The 17,214-nt window shown below is 39.3% G+C and overlaps 1 protein-coding gene across 2 annotated transcripts; it reads right to left on the bottom strand.

Annotated features, from left to right (window-relative positions):
- Positions 1-626: 626 nt before the first annotated feature.
- LOC132139631 (probable global transcription activator SNF2L2) lies at positions 627-16,735 on the bottom strand. Of its 2 annotated transcripts, none has more exons than XM_059548129.1 (6): positions 16,531-16,735; positions 3,726-3,955; positions 3,372-3,477; positions 2,367-2,468; positions 1,803-1,935; positions 627-1,611 (listed from the first exon to the last, which is right to left on the bottom strand). In XM_059548129.1, the coding sequence occupies exons 1-6, from the start codon at positions 16,612-16,614 to the stop codon at positions 1,472-1,474; spliced, it is 795 nt and encodes a 264-aa protein (XP_059404112.1). In that variant the 5' UTR covers positions 16,615-16,735; the 3' UTR covers positions 627-1,471. The 2 variants fall into 2 exon arrangements, with proteins under 2 accessions (XP_059404112.1, XP_059404113.1); XM_059548130.1 differs by lacking the exon at positions 16,531-16,735 and adding an exon at positions 15,411-15,676.
- Positions 16,736-17,214: the final 479 nt, after the last annotated feature.

The following is a 17,214-nucleotide window of genomic DNA, read 5'->3' as shown; positions in this document are numbered from 1 at the left end:
GAAAACAAAGCCTAACTGCACACTATTTTTGCACACACAAAGAAATGCCAAGACTGTCAGTGTGTCACAATTTGTATCACGTTAACTGCACAGTTTCTGGGCATTGCACTAATAAACATAATAATGCACTGATAAAAAAAGGGCCATCCTCTGTGTTTTTGCCATCCTCCTACTGCATGTGCAACAATGAGTAAACCAGAACTGAAGACCAGGCTAAACCATTTGAACTGTTTTAACTGGCAGCATATGAAAATACGAAGAGTGTTTGCATTGAAAGTTAAAATTGCTGAAGACATTGAAGTTATCGGTCTTATTTCTTACCACAAATGCTTTTAATGTACACACTTAACTCTTAAAACTTAAAATTTTCTACGAAAAAAGTCCTATTCATGAATCAGTGTATCAAGACATCAGTTATCCCACTGTAAAATAAAGCATTTAGACAGCCTAAATTACTAAATTAACAGGAACTCGAAGCTTACTTATAGTTGTGCTGCTTAGAGTACAGAGCTTATAAAACCTGCTTTAAAAAGCCAAAATATCCTTATGTAAATCAGAAATATAACACACAACAGCTTTTGATTACCTACAAAGCACATAAGAGGAAACTGATTCGCATGAGTTCCTCCAATTTCATAAATTATTTTATTTTTGCAAGATGATGTCTCAAACCTTCTTTCCCGTTCACATCATATAAACCACATACATTTACATTCCAGAATCTGTCCACAAACACACCACATCCCCCATCCATCATAAGCTGAGCACACAAACGTGACAGCATCATCAATAGGTGCCTCTCTTTGAGGGCAGGATCTGATCTGTCACCAAAGAATACATTGCCATCATGCCTCAAGTTCCGTATAGATAGTTAAGATCCTGTGATAACTTAAGAAAGATTAAGAGCTACTAGATACAAATTTACCTTTTTTATTTTTTTTAAGATGTTGACAGTTAATGAAGGAAAGGGAAATGTACAAAGAGGGGATGACCAAGTGCTCATAGTCACAAAAACCACTGATTAAAAATTCTCTGAAACAGAGACATAATAGCTTGCAAATTTAGCACAGCTTAAATGCATTTAAATCCATTTAAATGATTATACAATATATGTTATATTATAATTTTTCCATCCTTGCGGAAAAAAGAGTGAAGGTTTTCAGATAGTCTGAATTTATAGACCCTTTTCACCAGGATATTATCAATTTTGGTTCTATTATTTGGTTCTTGTTTACACTTTATAAATACATGAAAACAATGACAATTTCAGATGTATTAATGCAAGGAAACTGCATTAACAATGTTGTTTTTAGAATACAAAGGTTTACAAAGGTGTTTTAAGCTACCATTATGAGAAATCACATTCTGAGCAAATCCTTGAAAGAAACATCAAGGAAATTGGACTGAAATGACCATACCATGTTCTTAAAATGGCATACAATGCTCGTTATATGAAGCTGTCATTTGGCGTCTAACTTAATAGTCCTCTTGTGTAATTCTCACATTCTTTTCCAATATCTTCGACACTGTTTGTGACCTCCTTTGGGCTGGAATTACTAGGACTAGTTTGATTTTTCTCCTTTTTTTCATCCAACTTGGGTTTTGTTGTCTCTAAAATAGACAAAAGAAGAAAAAAAAGTTTTTCTTTACATGATACTTTATTTACATTTTTCAAAAAATACATAAATTACACACTTTATCATTAATAATTTGCCTGGATTTGATTCATGGATAAAATTTTCACATATTTTAATATGCATTTCATTTCTAATGGGACAAATCAAAGATGCATTTTGACTTACGCTTTAGGTTTAAAAGACGGCCACCATCTGCTTCACTGCTTCCAATGGCATCATTGTCTTCCTCGCTGAGTTCCACAATTCGCTGTCTTGCACTCTCAAAAACAGACTTTAAAACAATGGAGTCCTCAAAAATCTAAGATATAAAAAGAGTTTTTACAATTCACCTTCTATATTCACTGAAACAAACAGCTTTTTGAAAATATTCAGACCCATTTATCACACCCGCTAAAGGGACAGTTCACCCCAAAATGAAAATAGTATGGGAAAAAAATACCATGAAAGTCAATGGCTACCGTCAACAGGCTTGAAACAACTTGTACGTAAATGATGACAGAGTTTTAATCTTTGAGTGAATTATCCCTTTACGTACTAAAGTAATTGTTTTAATGTTAAATGCAAATATGAGTAGACTGTTTTTTTTATGTTAGACAGGCTCTAAGTTTACATATACCCATTTAAGTTAAGAAACTGCAAATAAAACATTCAAAAACAGGGAATGCGAAAGAAATTTGAATTCTGTTTTAGAATGTATTTTTACAAGAAGAACATGTTCTTAAGGCACACCTGAGAACCTTCCAGATTAAACGTCTGAGCATTGTGGCACATCTGCATAATATCCTTTTCAAGGTCTGGAATGCACCTGTATTTGTGATTACGAACTCTCTCCTACATAAACAAAACAATACAAGAACAGTGAAAAAGTTATATAAAGGGCCATACATGTATTTCCTGTGAAACATTTGAAGTAATGACAGATTTTCATTGAATCTGCAAAAAAAAATCTGTTACTCTATAAAATATATTACTTTAAAACACAGCCAGCAAAAAACACACAACCTGTGTGACTAAAGCAGAATCCATGCATTTATTGATCTGAAGTCATGTCAGTGCAGATAACAACGGTCTAGTGGAAAAGGGGGTGACCATAGACTGTATAAAAATATGGACGTAGTGTCCGTGACGTCACCCATAGGTTTCCGAAGAGAGTTTTTGAAACCAAAAGTGGGCAGAGCGGGCTGTCTCCATCTTGGCAGCGCGTCACTCTGGGGTACTCAAAAATAGGCAAAAAGGCGGGAGCTGGTTGCTGAAGCCACGCCCACCTAGAGCGACGGCTGTGACAGCAGCAGCAATCCACCTGTCACTCTAGTGACCACGCCCTTAATTATGCAGAACTTTAAGGCTTAATATAATTAAAAAGGATGAGTAATAAAAAAATTCACCCCCCTCACAGTTGTCATGAAGGTCAAAATTAGCTATATAGACCAAAATTATTTTTTGCACCAGGCTATGAACATGTTTTTTTCCTGCTGTAAAGTTGAGTATTTTAACATGGTGAGTCTATGGGATTGACTCCCTTTTGCAGCCAACCTCAAGCGGCCAGTCGATGAATTACAGTTTTAGAATTACAGTTTCTGTATGGGCTTAAGAGAGGTTTGCTGCTCAGGGGTGACAAACCAGAGGGTGAGGATTGTTCATTTTAGAAAAAATAAGACAGGAATATGGGATCTCGAATAAACATGTTAGAATAGGATATCAAATATAATGTAGCTGAGAACAACTCAAGTTCACCCTGATCCTCCTGAAGTCGACTGGCTTCCGGATGAGTTCGTAGTACTCCGGCACCTCTTTTCTTGAGGGCAGCTGAACGAAACCTTTACTGATCTGTCGCCCCAACCTGTAGGACAGTGATACATAAAAAAAAAAAAGAATAATAATTGAGTACAAAAAAAACTGTTATGCATTTTATTGTGCTGTCTGACAACACACATCCCACTGACCTGACTTAAAAACAAAGGGAATGAGTATTAACCTCAAACAGTTCAATGTAAATCCTATTGTTTTAGTGTCACCATTTACATCATGTCATGAAGTAAAATACAGAGTCAACAACAACCAGTTAAGTCTGTATGTTTAACTACGAACGTGTCCTTGTAGTTGATGACCATGTCTACGATAGTGTTCATCTGTTTTGTGAGCTTGAGAGGGTTAGGTGGCAGCTTCTCAGCAGGAGGTCGACCTCGTCGCTTTTTGACCTTCTCCACCACCTCTTGACCAGTCTCAGAGCCCTGGTTGCCTTGTTGATCGCTTTTTCGTTTCTTCAAGTTGCTTTCCTCCTCCATAACCTCAGACACTCCGTTTTGGATAGCCTGGGACTGAGGAAAAGACATGATCCATTGGAAGAGTGATGAGCAGTACTGGATTTAACATAAATAAGGATTTTGTAGTTTTATGAACATAAAACTGTGATCATGAACTGGAACCGAAAAGTAGCCTATGCTCATTGTGGACAACTTAAGATCAAAAATAATATTTAAAACTATGAATAGTCATTGTTCTACAAATTTCTTTCTGTTGTTGCATCGTCATTAAAGGCAGGGTAGGTAAAAAAAATGTATAAAAAACTTTTTTTCCAAATTTGTTTAAACTTTATTTATATATCAATACATAATTAAAATGTAAGTACTCTGAAAAAGAAAGTATAAAAATCGAGTGACTGTAGACCTCTCACGACTGTTTTAAAGACAGCTCATTATTTCCATTCACTCCACCCCCTCCCTTCTGGGCTCCTTCCAAAGCCTCTACTATGGCTCGCTAAGTAATGTTATGTTAGCTATATTACGCAGCTACGTGTGCTAATGACACATGCTTCATGAAAAAAATATGTATGATCAAAATAGAAAAAGAAAGATTTACCTGTCCAGCAGAAATAAAGCCATCAAGGAGTCACTTTTCAGCCCCTTGAGTTCCCTCAGTTCTCGCCATCGCTGGAAAGCCACGCCGATTTTAACTCGCGTTTTATTTCTTTGTTTATCCAAAGACTTTTTGTTCATTGCCTTTTCTTGTACTGTTACTGTCTTCCTTTTTTTGCCTGGTTTGCCTTCACTAACTGCATAGGATGGTACTGTGAATTTTGCTTGCTGTTTTTCTGCCATTGTTTTGGTATTCCTAGGATCCGTGCCTGTTGAATCAAACGTGCTGTTTCCTCAAATCAAACGTGCACGCGCAAGTGGGCAGGTCATGTGTGGCAAAAGGGTGGTTGCCATGGTTGCGAGAGAGTGACAGTCGCCTAAGCCAATCCTATGTTTCGTCCCGAAATGGAAATCATGAGCTGTGTTTAATACAGATTAAGCGGTCTAGAGTCACTCGATTTTTATACTCTTTTTATTAGAGTACTTACATTTTAATTATGCATTGATATATATAGAAAGTTTAAACAAATTTGGAAGAAAGTTGTTTATACATGTATTACCTACCCTGCCTTTAACTTGCTTGTTGACTAATTAACAAGAAAGAGAAGTGATGTTTTGTTAGTACTTGATTTTAAACATTAGTTAGGAGTAACATTTTACAAGAAGGTTCAATCCCTTAACTTCAGGTAGCCTGTCATGTTAATTAATTTAATAAAGGTTAATGTTAATTTATAAATAAACCATTGTATATTGTAAATTCATGCTCTTTCATAATAAGGATATATACATATATATGGGTGTACAAGGTGCACATGTGCAACCAAAAGAAAAAACGTGGGTAAATAAGTTCAGACTCAGTTGCATATCAACATGGATGACAGCTGTTAATGCACATTCACTGTTTTAGATCTAGAATTGTACTGTAATACAGTATAAAATTTCCATTTAAACTGAAAGCATAATTATAGACTATGTGCTGCTGGTTTCAAAGAAATATGTAAAACTGACATTTCATTCACTGACACACTTCACTTACGCACTTCACTCAGTAGCGCAAATATCTGAAAAGAGTCTGGCCAGAGATTAATATAGGGAGATACCTGTATTACTTACTATTAAAGAAAGTGTTACGGTCAACTTGGATCACGTGTGCCTTAATAACCAATCACAGTACAGCCTTGACGTCACTGAATTTCAGTCAAGAGTTGTGCAACACTGAATCACCATTTACGGATACCACAAGAATGAATGAGAAATGCCGTAAGATGAATCCCAGCTGTCACAAAAATTAAGTGACTTCTCTTATAAAATGTCTTTTTTATTGGTGTAAGCTCTAAAAATAGTCCAATCAAAAAGTATTGCTTAGTGTTAAACATTTATTTTATTAGAGATTAGCTGATAGGCTGTCGATTCATTAAATTATAAGCGGTTTCCTCTAAAAAGCTATTTATTCAACATAGTGAAGCCTCTCCTCTATTGACATCCATTAAAAAAATGGCCTCCGGGTCTCCTTTCCCGTGTACTGGCAAACCAGAAGCGTAAGCATTAGCCATTTCGCTTTTTTGGACAAAATATAACATCAAACACCACTGCCTCTTTTCTTTCTCATTTAAACATATTGTAGCGTTTTGCAATATTTGTGGCTAAAAAAAGCTATTAATAGCCACAAAAATTTTAAGACAATGCGGACATACTTTGATTATCTTCACTGTATATATACTTATAACAAAACTGGCAGGTGGGTACTGGCCGGTGAAGTTGGCTCCGAATGCCAAACCAAAGAATGCCTTCACCATTGGCCAGGGGCTATCGCAGTTCTGTGTAATGCTCCAGCCACCTTCTCCTGGTTGATGGAGCAGGTCCTGGCAGGTGTCTCACCGCCATTGCTGCGTGGTATATCATGACAACCTGTTGGTGCATGCACCCGAATTTGTCGGACCACTAGAGCATCTCCAGGTGGTCTTTGCTGCTATTCGCCAAGCTGGGTTACGACTCAATCCTAAAAAGTGTCACATACTATGGACAGCGACTGTCTACCTGGGGCATGTGGTGAGTGTCGCATGTGTCGCAATTGACCCGGCCAAGGTAGTGATGGTGGACAAATTGACTGTTCCAAAGAACATCGCAGAAGTCAAGTCGCCTTTATTTATATACACTTTAAACAAAACCGATTGTGACAAAGCAACTGAACAACATTAATTAGGAAAACAGTGCATCAATAATGCTAAATGACAGTTAAAGACAGTTAATCATGAATTCAGTGATTTTATCATCCAGCTCAGTTCAGTTTAAATAGTATCTTTGCAATAATTTGCAATCAAGTTAACGATATCGCTGTAAATGAAGTGTCTCCAACTAAGCAAGCCAGAGGCGACACCGTTAAGGAACCAAAACTCCATCGGTGACAGAATGGAGAAAAAACCTTGAGAGCAACAATGCTCAGTCGGTGGTCAGTTCTCCTCTGGCCAGACGAAACCAGCAGTTCAATTCCAGGCTGCAGCAAAGTCACATTGTGCAGAACTGCAGAGCTTCTTGGGCCTGGCATCGTACTACCTGTACTTTGTCCAGAACTTTTCCACTATCGCCAGCCCACTCCACCAGCTAATGGAAAGGGCCAATCTTACATCTGGGATGAGGCATGTGAGGCTGCCTTCAACCACGTGCGTGAGGTACTGACAAATGCTCCAGTACTGGCATTCCCTGATGCAGACCAGCCGTTTATTTCTTATCTGCGTTTTCTTCCGTCTCACACACAGCCTCATACGCACAACCTTCAAAAGGCTGACGAGCTTGACAAGAAGTACCACTTCTGTCTCATCATTCATGTCGTGCATGCTCTGTTGACAGCCGCGCACCCCGTCCACATGTCTGCGAGCTGTCCGCGAACCCTCTTAATGACAAAAATTACATAATGCGGACGGTGTGTGGATGTGGACGGTGCATGGATGCAGATGGTCAAATTATACTTTGGCCTTTATCAGTGGTGCACGAGATGCGACGACAATATAAGTGTCATTGCATTCTAATGTTTTTGTTAGCCTAACCAGTTGAAGCAATTAGATGCAGCACTGCTGCGATGTTCATTCAAAATATTTCGGAAAAAGAGAACATCAGTGTGGAGAACATCTTGTTTACATCAAAACTGAAACCAAGCCATTCACACAGAATGCATATTTCATCTTCTATCACCGTTGCACTCACGTCTCGCACAACAGAGCCACGTTTAGAAAGCTGTGTAAAATTAAGGTGAGTTCAACTTTTTAAAAACCTATCTCAAGACTTTATGTTGGGTTTTCCTCCATCCCACTACATCTCATGTTTAAATGAAAAATGTACAGTCGTGGCCAAAAGTTTTGAGAATTACATAAATATTAGTTTTCAAAAAGTTTGCTGCTAAACTGCTTTTAGATCTTTGTTTCAGTTGTTTCTGTGATGTACTGAAATATAATTACAAGCAATTCATACGTTTCAAAGGCTTTTATCGAGAGTTACATGACATTTATGCAAAGAGTCAGTATTTGCAGTGTTGGCCCTTCTTTTTCAGGACCTCTGCAATTCGACTGGGCATGCTCTCAATCAACTTCTGGGCCAAATCCTGACTGATAGCAACCCATTCTTTCATAATCACTTCTTGGAGTTTGTCAGAATTAGTGGGTTTTTGTTTGTCCACCCGCCTCTTGAGGATTGACCACAAGTTCTCAATGGGATAAAGATCTGGGGATTTTCCAGGCCATGGACCCAAAATTTCAACATTCTGGTCCCCGAGCCACTTAGTTATCACCTTTGCCTTATGGCACGGTGCTCCATCGTGCTGGAAAATGCATTGTTCTTCACCAAACTGTTGTTGGATTGTTGGAAGAAGTTGCTGTTGGAGGGTGTTTTGGTACCATTCTTTATTCATGGCTGTGTTTTTGGGCAGAATTGTGAGTGAGCCCACTCCCTTGGATGAGAAGCAACCCCACACATGAATGGTGTCAGGATGCTTTACTGTTGGCATGACACAGGACTGATGGTAGTGCTCACCTTTTCTTCTCTGGACAAGCCTTTTTCCAGATGCCCAAAACAATCAGAAAGGGGCTTCATCGGAGAATATGACTTTGCCCCAGTCCTCAGCAGTCCATTCACTATACTTTCTGCAGAAGATCAATCTGTCCCTGATGTTTTTTTTTTGGCTTCTTTGCTGCCCTTCTTGACACCAGGCCATCTTCCAAAAGTCTTCGCCTCACTGTGCGTGCATATGCGCTCACACCTGCCTGCTGCCATTCCTGAGCAAGCTCTGCACTGGTGGCACTCCGATCCCGCAGCTGAATCCTCTTTAGGAGACGATCCTGGCGCTTGCTGGACTGTCTTGGACGCCCTGAAGCCTTCTTTACAAGAATTTAACCTCTTTCCTTGAAGTTCTTGATGATCCTATAAATTGTTGATTTAGGTGCAATCTTAGTAGCCACAATATCCTTCCCTGTGAAGCCATTTTTATGCAACGCAATGATGACTGCACGCGTTTCTTTGCAGGTCACCATGGTTAACAATAGAAGAACAATGATTTCAAGCATCACCCTCCTTTTAACATGTCAAGTCTGCCATTCTAACCCAATCAGCCTGACATAATGATCTCCAGCCTTGTGCTCGTCAACATTCTCACCTGAGTTAACAAGACGATTACTGAAATGATCTCAGCAGGTCCTTTAATGACAGCAATGAAATGCAGTGGAAAGGTTTTTTTGGGATCAAGTTAATTTTCATGGCAAAGAAGGACTATGCAATTCATCTGATCACTCTTCATAACATTCTGGAGTATGTGCAAATTGCTATTATAAAAACTTAAGCAGCAACTTTTCAAATTTCCAATATTTATGTAATTCTCAAAACTTTTGGCCACGACTGTACTCTGTGTGATTGGCTTTCCGCCCTTTGCATTAAATATGCATGCATACATGATACTGTTTTGTTCATAGTTCTTTAAGCAACTTAATTATAATTGGTTTATAAACATTATTTTAAATATTATGCACTTTTTTCACAGTCATGTTTTTTTATGCTTTGAATAAACGTGTATTAGTAATGTTTTGCCCATTGTGCCCTCTTGTGGCCTTAGAAGAGAAGCCAAAAGCTCTTCTTCACCCTAATTGAAATTATGCATTTTAAATTCGAATATAATTCTAATTTTGATAATATTTAATTTCAAAATTCGAATTTAGTTTTTCAGCCATTTTGAAAGACCTACAGCAATGTTGGTGTGGGTGCAGTGCTGTCCCAAGAAAGTGATGATGGAGAACATCCAATTGCATACTTAAGCCAGGCCCTGAAGAAAGCAAAGAGAAACTATTGTGTGATCCGCTGAGAGGAAGAGGTTCCAGCTGCAGACAGATCATGCTGACTCGACCTGGCCATTAAATTTCCAAAACCCAGAGGGTCAGGTGGCTTGGTGGTTGGAGATTCTCCAAAACTACAATTTTCAAGTGCAGCGCCAGGCTGGCCGGCAGCATGGGAATGTGGTTACCCTGTCCCGCCACCAACCTTGTGAGTTGCGGCAGCAGCATTAAGCAGATCATGCCCTTAAGAGACTACACCAGTGGCTGATTGCAGGTCGGCAGCCAGAGATAATGGTGCTTTGAGTAGAAGTGAAAGCTTATTACTCCCAATTGGCCACCCTTACCCTCTGTGATGGTCTGCTTCACCCTCAGTGGCAGACACCCCGACGGCAAGGCCACCTTATTGCAACTGCTAGTGCCCCGCTCCTTACCGCGTCAAGTGCTACGGCTAGTGCATTGCTCAGTGGGGACCAGACATTTTGGAGTAGCAAAGACTCAGTGGAGATTGAGAGGCTGGTTCTATTGGGCGCGAGCCCGGCTGGAGGTTGAGTTCTATGTACTCTGCTGTGATGCATGCACCGCCAAGAAGGGACCCACGTGGCGACCCCATGTCCCACTATAACAGTACCTGGTTGGGGCTCCCATGGAGCGTGTGGGGGTCGACATCCTGGGCCCTTTTCCATTCTTAGAGGCTGGGAACCATTATGTCCTTATTGCCATGGACTACTTCACTAAGTGGCCGGAGGTACAGGCAATACCCGACCAGAGTGCAGCCACAAAAGCAGAGAAACTGTTAGCAGAGATTTTTTGCAAATCCACAGTAATCAAGGAAACAATTTCAAGGCTGAAATGTTCCAAAAGGTCATATTGCTTTGGAGAGAAGCCCTTTTTACTTTTAGGGGACTAAACCCAAACTCTGTCCCCAGCTGCAAAGTCTCTTTTGTTACTGTGGACATTGTACGCCTGTTTCTGCTTGGCTGACACAGCTCCCTGGTCAGTCCCTGGCTCCCTCATGCACTACCTGGAGTCTGTTCTGCAAGTGGGTTTAATGCCAGTGTTTTAATGCCAAACTTCTAATCTGTTTCACTGAAGAAACAAACACATCAACATCATGGATTGGCTGAGGGCGAGTTCATTGTCAGCAAATTTTCATTTTTGGGTAACTATTCCTTTAACAATTTAAAGGGTTAGTTCACCCAGATAGCAAAATTATGTAATTAATAACTTACCCTCATGTTGTTTCAAACCCGTAAGACCTCCGTTTATCTTCGGAACACAGTTTAAGATATTTTAGATTTAGTCCGAGAGCTCTCAGTCCCTCCATTGAAGCTGTGTGTACGGTATACTGTCCATGTCCAGAAATGTAAGAAAAACATCATCAAAGTAGTCCATGTGACATCAGAGGGTCAGTTAGAATTTTTTGAAGCATCGAAAATACATTTTGATCCAAAAATAGCAAAAACGACGACTTTATTCAGAATTGTCTTCTCTTCCGTGTCTGTTGTGTGAGAGAGTTCAAAACAAAGCAGTCTGGATATCCGGTTCGCGAACGAATCATTCAGTTCACCAAATCGAAATTAATTTATTTAAACGGTTCGCATCTCTAATATGCATTAATCCACAAATGACTTAAGCTGTTAACTTTTTTAATGTGGCTGACACTCCCTCTGAGTTCAAACAAACCAATATCCCGGAGTAATGCATGCACTCAAACAGTACACTGACTGAACTCCTGTGAAGAGAGAGATGAAGATGAACACCGAGCCGAGCCAGATAAGAAGAATCGAGGAGCTGATGATACTGCGCATGTGTGATTCAGCGTGAAGCAGACTGACACACAGAGCGCATGAACCGAACTGATTCTTTTGGTGATTGATTCTGAACTGATTCTGTGGTAGTGTTATGAGCGCGGGTAAACCGAAGGCTTGAATCAAGGGCAATCATCTCAAATGATGCCATTACGTCGAGCGCAAAAGAACCGGATAACCGTTTTCTTTGGTTTATTGAATCAAACTGTCCGAGAGAACTACTGGTTAGTGATGGGAAGTTCGGATCATTTTAACGACTCGGACTTTTGAGTCTCGTTCAGCAAAATGAACGAATCTTTTTTCGAGTCATTTCGTTCATTTTAGCAAAATGTAATGAAAATGTTATGTGTTACTTCCCCAACACATCTAGTACTTACGCAAACGTTGATCACACTAAAAACAATACAAAACTAAAATGCTATAAGATACAGGGAAAAAAATTCATTCTTTACCTGGGTCTTCAGTCTGTGATTAGCTCACCTCACCTCTTATCTGACAAGAAGTCCTCGGGTTTAAGTCATTCCTTAATCACGTGACAGCCCCATACGCAAAACTAACGCAGTCTTGAGCCGGAAAGAGAATTGATTAGTTTATCTCATGAGTCTTTCGGGTCTCGGGTCGAGTTTGACTCGTTCCTTAATCACGTGACAGCCCCATACGCAAAACTAACGCAGTCTTGAGCCGGAAAGAGAATTGATTAGTTCATCTCGTGAGTCTTTCGGGTCTTGGGTCGAGTTTGACTTTTTCCTTAATCACGTGACAGACCCATGCGCTATTTCTGACATTTTCTGTCACTGTGTTTTTGTTACTGTTTGTTGAGGATCTGTGGTTTGTTATTATTTTATAAATAAATAAAACCCTGTTATAAATAAAATATTGATTAATTTGTCTTTTTGACTGTCTATCGGTAAATAAACACTAGGCTATATAATAATATAATAATTCAAGCTTACAATAAAAAGTATTTATTCTAGTTTGTTCATTTTTACTCCAATTTTGAGTTTGCTGGTATAATAATTGCTTTTCCTAGGCAGACTTGACATATTGGTGTAATATATGTATAAGAAGATTGCTCAAAAAAGGACATAATGACATATACATTAAAAGCAAATAAAATTTTGAATTTGAATTATTAATGTTAGTTTAAAACATTAAGGTTATGATAACTTCAGCTTTAACAGTTTTAACCCAGCTCAAAGTGAGGAGGATACTTCAGATCCTGGTGCGACTGCCAGTGCAGGGGCCATGTTTTGGGAAGACTTTGACGAGAGGGTAGCAAGCTTGAGGCCTTCTGCTCCCTCTTCTAAGACCTCAGATGCTATAAAGGTGCAGGCCTACCTTGCAGAGACACTCTTACCCCGCACATCAGACCCTCTGGCCTGGTGGAGGAGATGTTCACCAGTATACAAAAGCCTTTCTGAAGTCACAAGACAAGACTTTGCATTGTGGCCACATCTGTGCCATCTGAAAGAATTTTTTCTAAAACTGGGCAGATTATCTCAGATAGAAGAAACAGACTCAGCCCATCCAAGGTCAGGGAGCTTGTTTTTTTTTTTTTAATGCAAACATGCCTTAAAGCAAGTCCTAAAAATATAGCCACAGTGTGTTATTTATTTTAAAGCTTATTTATTTTTATTTATTTAGAAAAAGACTAGCTTGTTGTGCAATATTTTTGTTGTTGTGATTTTAAAGGTAATTTGTTATTGTTATAAGGCTCCGTAGCTTTAGTATCTCTTAATTTTCATTTATTTTTATTTAAATGGTTTAAAATTATTTGGGGAACAGTTATCCTCTTTGATATAAAGTTTTTATTTTGGCACAAAAGTGTTATTTATTTTAAAATGTATTCATTTTAAATTATTATATAAAAAAAGCAAAGCTTGTTGTGCAATATTTAGTTTTTCTTTTTTTATATTGTACTTTTAAAGTTCATTTGTTAAGGTTATTAGACCCTGTGGCTTTATTATCTTTTAATTTTAATTTTATTTTTAATTATTTACTTTTTTATTATTTTGATTTATTTTGGAATAGTTGTCCTCTTTGTTACAAAGCTTTTCTGGCACAAAAATAAACAATAAACAACAATTCAAAAGTATGTACACAGTGTTTTTTAATGTTTATAAAGTGTCATATGTTACAAAAGTATGGTTTATACAGACAATCTGATTTAATAATTACTCTAGCCAATGTTGTCGCATCACGGGACAAAAGAACGAACAACCCGTAGAACCGAAAGATTAACTAATCAATTCTCTTTCCGGCTCAATACTGCATTCTTTTACTGTCTATGGTTTTAGCATATGGGTCTGTCACGTGATTAAGGAATGACTCGACCCGACCCGAAGACTCATGAGAAGAACTAATCAATTCTCTTTCCGGCTCATATTGCATTGGTTTTAGCGTATGTTGCTGTCACGTGATTAAGGAACGAGTCAAAAACCCGATAGACCCGAACTATGAACTAATCAATTCTCTTTCCGGCTCAAGACTGCATTGGGTAAGCGTATGGGGCTGTCACGTGATTAAGGAACGAGTCAAAAACCCGATAGACCCGAACTATGAACTAATCAATTCTCTTTCCGGCTCAAGACTGCATTGACTGACAGGTGAATCACAACTACTAGAACAGAACCTATAGAATAATGCGCATGCGCGACTGAACGAATCACTCCCCGAGACGACTCGTTCTTCCCGAGTCACATTAAAGATTCGTTCAAAATGAACGAATCGTTCAAGAACGACACATCACTACTACTGGTGATCCGAAAACCGATGCAACCGGTTCTTGACTCGTGAACGAGTCAGTCTTTTGTTCGTTATCTGGCTCGGCTTGGTGTTCATCTTCAGTTCTCTCTTCACAGCAGTTCAGTCAGTGTACTGTTTGAGTGCATGCACTACTCCGGGATATTGGTTTGTTGGAACTCAGAGGGAGTGTCAGCCACATTAAAAAAGTTAACATCTTAAGTCATTTGTGGATTAATAATTATTAGAGATGCGAGCCGTTTAAAACGATTCAGTTCGATTTGGTGAACTGAATGATTCGTTCGCGAACCGGATATCCAGACTGCTTTGTTTTGAACTGTATTTTGTATCTGTATCTGTAACATGTATTTTCGATGCTTCAAAAAATTCTAACTGACCCTCTGATGTCACATGGACTGCTTTGATGATGTTTTTCTTACCTTTCTGGACATGGACAGTATACAGTACACACAGCTTCAATGGAGGGACTGAGAGCTCTCGGACTAAATCTAAAATATCTTAAACTGTGTTCCAAAGATAAACGGAAGTCTTACGGGTTTGGAACAACATGAGGGTAAGTTATTAATTACATAATTTTGCTATCTGGGTGAACTAACCCTTTAAACTTTATTGTTCTTCTGAGTTATAAGTTCTTCAGTGTTATGTTACAATTTCTAAAATTATTTTTCTTATAATCGATATTCTATAATGTATAAGAGCTATTTGAGACATCTTTCAAAAAAATGTATTAAATGCACAGTGCATGCAAATTTTCTGCTCATTTCTGTAATTTTCTTAAGCCATATGGAGGGATTAATAACCATTGCAGAACTTCTTGTGCCATCATCAACATTCTCTATTCAAATAACAGCTAATAGACTTTGTGGTAATTCATTCACTATGAACATGTAATCGTTTGCAGTGTTTAGGATATCTGCCATGTATTTTAAATAATAATACTAATACAGTATAGTCAGCATTAAATTACTAAGCACTTTCTGGCCTTTCATTCGAACACTTCCAGGTCCAAATCATCATCTTGGTTAAGCGTCTCACCAGGCAATCTGCCTTCAGTCTTCAGTCCCCTCTAAAACGAGCAGCTGCTTTCACTTCCCTTTTAATATTTGATAAAGAATAACTTAATATCCCACGAGCTTTGTATAGTCCAACACGGGGGCTGCTGGGGAGGCAGGAGACACTGGTATACTAATCTTCAGTCACATTGTGAATGTATCTCCAGCCAACACCACTTAGCATAACGGTTCAGGCACGTACGGTTCACCATACAGTCCGCCAAACGTGTTTCAAAAACACTGTAACTTACTGTACGTAGCGGTTAGCAGCGTGTGTGAGAATAAGCAAATGTCGAATTCATTGTGTGTGTTTGTGTGTGTGTGTGTGTGTTTGTGTGTGTGTGTGTGTGTGTGTGCGCTGCCTAATCTGTGTTTTACACAAACGCAGTTAAAGTGCAGTGATATGCCTGCCGCAGAGAGGGATGAAAATATGAATTCCGAGTACGACGCTATGCAGGCTAAATTTCTGTCTAAATAAAAAGCGCGCGCGCGTACAATACGGTCTCATATACTTACATGCACAAAGAAATCAGACAAAACAAGACGAAATGTACTGAGGTGAGAGAGCAGCCCCCACAGAAGCAAACATTTCATGCAAATATCATCTATACGGGCGTAAAAGAAATATGAAAGCACGACAATTCATTTATTCACACGTAACGTTACCCCATGGGACCATGTGGAAAGAAGGAGGCCTAATAATCAAAAGCATAAAAATGGAATGTACATTGACACACGCATACGTTCGCATGCACATACGCAAACTTAACCGCTGCACGCAAAATATGCAAAAAGCACATTCAGAGGAGTCTGTAAATGGTACAGCAAGCCAAAACCCGCTACGCTAAACACGTCTGTTCCTGTAACCTCTAGAAAAAAAAGAAAAAAAAGGTGTCAGATTCCACAAAACCGATTTGTCTGGGCAATCTTTTCCTTCACCAGACACAGTTCTCTCTCTCTCACACACACACGCGCACATCCCCTCTCTCACTTTGTGTCGGTGTGCCCATGTGCTGAAGCCTGGTGTGATTGCGAGCTCTATGCGCAGGAGAGAGAGCAAGTGAGAAGAAGGAAGAGCGAGAGAGAGGAAGAGGGCGATTTACCTGACTGTGGTCTCCAGGCTGGCTCCAGTCTGGAGGAGAGAGAATTAGCAAACCAGCATTGCAGCGCGCAGCCAGTCTCTTCATCAGCTGATCACTCAAAACTCACAGCCCAGAAGGGGGGCGAAAAGCGCCCAGCTTTTCATATACAAATCAATTGCCGTTAGGATGTTGAGAGAGAGAGAGAGGAATAGCTGCGAGATGCCTTCCTGCTAGTTTATCCCTGTGGAAAGGCCTGCAGCCCCCCCCCCCCAACCCACCGCATATTTTAAAATCGACTGTCGCAATCTTTTTTTTTCCCCTTCTCCCTCTCTTTTATACTCTTGTTCTGTATTTTTAACCGCCCCATGTTAAAAGAAGCGGGCTACATTTTTGTGCCTATGCAGGTTTTTTTTCTTTTTTTTGCAAGCTTTACTGACATCTTGAGAGGATTCCAGGGTTGTTAATGTTGTGTTGCATACACTCAAACGCACATGCACATAAACTGGCATGTTTGTATCTGCGTCTACATAGAGATTCTGGTGAAATCATTATTACCGGATAGTCCAAAACATATAGTTTATGTCAGCTTCCCTTTGAGAACTAAGACTAGGCTACTAACTTATAAAGTAGCTTCACATGTATCTCACAGATGTGGTGTATGCTTAATTATCCTTATGCTGTATTGTAAGGGCTCAGCGGTGTCCT

This window comes from Carassius carassius, chromosome 4 (genome assembly GCF_963082965.1).
Source record: "Carassius carassius chromosome 4, fCarCar2.1, whole genome shotgun sequence".
Taxonomy (NCBI): Eukaryota; Metazoa; Chordata; class Actinopteri; order Cypriniformes; family Cyprinidae; genus Carassius; species Carassius carassius.
The sequence above is the reverse complement of the archived record's forward strand: the minus strand, read 5'-3'. Positions and strand labels throughout refer to the sequence as shown.

Excerpts from the sequence above, each read along its gene's own strand:
- LOC132139631 (XM_059548129.1), bottom strand. The coding sequence starts at position 16,614 with ATGAAGAGACTGGCTGCGCGCTGCAATGCTGGTTTGCTAATTCTCTCT. Across the intron at positions 3,478-3,725 it reads GTCATCAACTACAAGGACAC|GTTGGGGCGACAGATCAGTA; the intron begins GTTCGTAGTTAA and ends ACTGTCCTACAG. Across the intron at positions 1,612-1,802 it reads CCGTCTTTTAAACCTAAAGC|AGACAACAAAACCCAAGTTG; the intron begins GTAAGTCAAAAT and ends TGTCTATTTTAG.